This window comes from Saprolegnia parasitica (assembly GCF_000151545.1).
Source record: "Saprolegnia parasitica CBS 223.65 unplaced genomic scaffold supercont2.21, whole genome shotgun sequence".
NCBI classification, from domain to species: Eukaryota; Oomycota; class Saprolegniomycetes; order Saprolegniales; family Saprolegniaceae; genus Saprolegnia; species Saprolegnia parasitica.
Window position 1 is genome coordinate 1 of NW_012156415.1, and position 2,335 is coordinate 2,335.

Consider the following 2,335-nt stretch of genomic DNA (forward strand, 5'->3'; position numbering starts at 1 on the left):
CTGCAGCTCCCGAAGGTACACAGGGGTGGCTCGACTTGAACTCGCGGGCTGATGGAAGTCGTTGGCTTGGCGACCGACGCGAAATGTCGGGTGGTCTGATGTTGATGAAGTGATGAAGTTGAAGGCTCGTGGTGCCGACACTGGTCGAGTTGTTTGTTTTGGCGTCTTGGTCGGTCGTCGTACATGAAAGTGTTTTCGTTTTGGCGCTGGGCTTGTTGACGTGTTTTTCTTCTGGAGGCGTGGAGCTGGGCAATGGTTGGCTCGATACATTTGTTTTCGTTTTGGCGGCGTGGCGCGTTGGATTTGGTTTCTTTGTTTGGGTCGATGTCTTGGGTTTCGGGGTCGGATGATATGGATCTTGCTGCTGAAGGTTGATGGCTGATGGCGTTGGCGTTGGCGGTGGCGGCGGCGGCTGGCTGATTTGTGCTCTGTGCTCTGTGCTCTTTGCTCTTTGCTCTGTGCTCTGTGCTCATGTTGGTTCTGTATTGGATCTGATGTTGGTTGTGGTCCCCCTGACCGTTGTTTTTGCTGTTGGTTGGCTGGAGCATGTCGTCGTCTTCCTCGGATACGTCGTCTTGTACAGCGTGGCGATGAGTTCCTCATCGCTCAGCGTCGCTTGGTCTGATGGCGCGGCTCGCAGCAGGCGAAGGCGTCGACTGACGAGGCCTCCTTCTGCCGCGGCCTGGATACTCCCAAAAGTATTTTTATTGCACCGTGCAGCTCAGCCTTTTCCGCGCCATAGAGTCGTCAATCCAGGACACACGATCCTAATTCGACGCCAAATAGTCGTTAGTCCAGGACTTGAGATCCTAATTCCACCGCGTGTTGCATTTTATAAAAAATATTTCACGCCGCATTCAAAAAATAAATCGAGGTTGGGCTCCACATTAATCCATGTCCTACCTTGATTTAGCTTTATAAATCGAGGTTTTGGTGCCTCGAATAGCCAAACCGACTGAAAGCCACAATATTACATATGTCTACATCTCCGATCACCTACCGGTACCCCAGTGCCGGTACCCTGGCAACGGGACTCAAACGATGAATGGCGCTGGATTGGCTAAAAGAACATGGATCCACCAATCAATGGACAGCATGAGGATCGGTCACCGCCTGAAACGCATGCATGCTTAAGCAATACCTTTCGATTCGTCACTAGCCACGGACACAAACTTGCGGAGGAAGGTGGCATGTAGGAGCGAGGTCGAGAATCGTTCATTCTCTTCGCCTTCGCGGTGTTAGCATGGCTGCTCTCGTTAACTTTTCGACAGGTGGTTGGGTAAATTCTACCCGTCCTCGTCGAGAACGACGAGGACGCGAGCACGAACGGCTCAACGACGACGATCGTTGGAATTCCCGAGCAAGTTCGAGCTAAAAATTCTTTTTCTTTCTACTAAATACACCAAACGGAGGGCTCGAGCGGCGTACGTAGCTCGTAGCGCCTTTTGGGCGGCAGGACAGGACCGCACTCCTTCGCCACGAGAGACTGTACATGTACCGTCGCGCGCAACTCGTTGACGACATACTTGGACGGTCTCGTGGCGTGCGAGATCGCCGCGCGTTTTAAGTCGACGCCTGAGAGAAGGCTCAAGCGCAGCCGCTCGATAAGCACACCGTTGCAGTAGCAGAGCAAGAAGCAGTCGGTGCCCCGCAGGTTGATCGTCGGACACAACTTCAGGCGCGGGTTCAAGTCCATCGCGTGGTAGATGGTGCCACCGCGCGCAGGACGCTGCGTTGCCATGTGCAGGGCTTTGGAGGCTTGGAACAAGGCGGCACTCTTGACGCTATTGTAGCGAACGGAGCTACAGTCTGCTGGGATCGGCCGTGGTCGACGAACGCAGCCTAATTGTCATGATTGCTATCGGTTGCATCGGTCAATGCGTACCCGCGACCAAGCCGTACGCCAACGGAATGCTCAGCGTCGTCAAGGTATAAATGATACAAACGAGAGCCGCTTCGCTCTCTTGGCTTTGGAGGTCTGTGGGCACGAGGCAATAGAAGAGCGCATGGTACATCCGCGAAAACGCTGCGATATGTTCCAACATGAACACAAAGGCCGGACCGTACACGGTCACCGCTATCGCAAGCACTGTCGGGTCGACTTCGGAGAAGACGTGCTGCTTTTCCCAGCGCTTGAGCCCATAGGAGACGAGGCAGAGACCCCAGTACGCAAACCAGACCTACAACCAAGTAAATCCATTAAACCTCTCAGATGGAAAATGGCAACAATTAACTACAGATGTACCGTGCGCGACATGTAAAGGACACCTTGCAGTACAAGACTCAAGTTGCCGCTGACCTGAATTTGCATCGTCGCGACGCCAAAGTTGGTGAT

At 53.5% G+C, this 2,335-nt stretch overlaps 1 protein-coding gene across 1 annotated transcript; it reads right to left on the reverse strand.

The window, feature by feature from the left end:
- Nucleotides 1-1,256: 1,256 nt before the first annotated feature.
- SPRG_05670 (hypothetical protein) lies at nt 1,257-2,311 on the reverse strand (the record flags this gene model as incomplete). Its single annotated transcript, XM_012344959.1, has 4 exons — nt 1,257-1,286; nt 1,499-1,842; nt 1,886-2,180; nt 2,246-2,311. The coding sequence occupies 4 exons, from the start codon at nt 2,309-2,311 to the stop codon at nt 1,257-1,259; spliced, it is 735 nt and encodes a 244-aa protein (XP_012200349.1).
- Nucleotides 2,312-2,335: the final 24 nt, after the last annotated feature.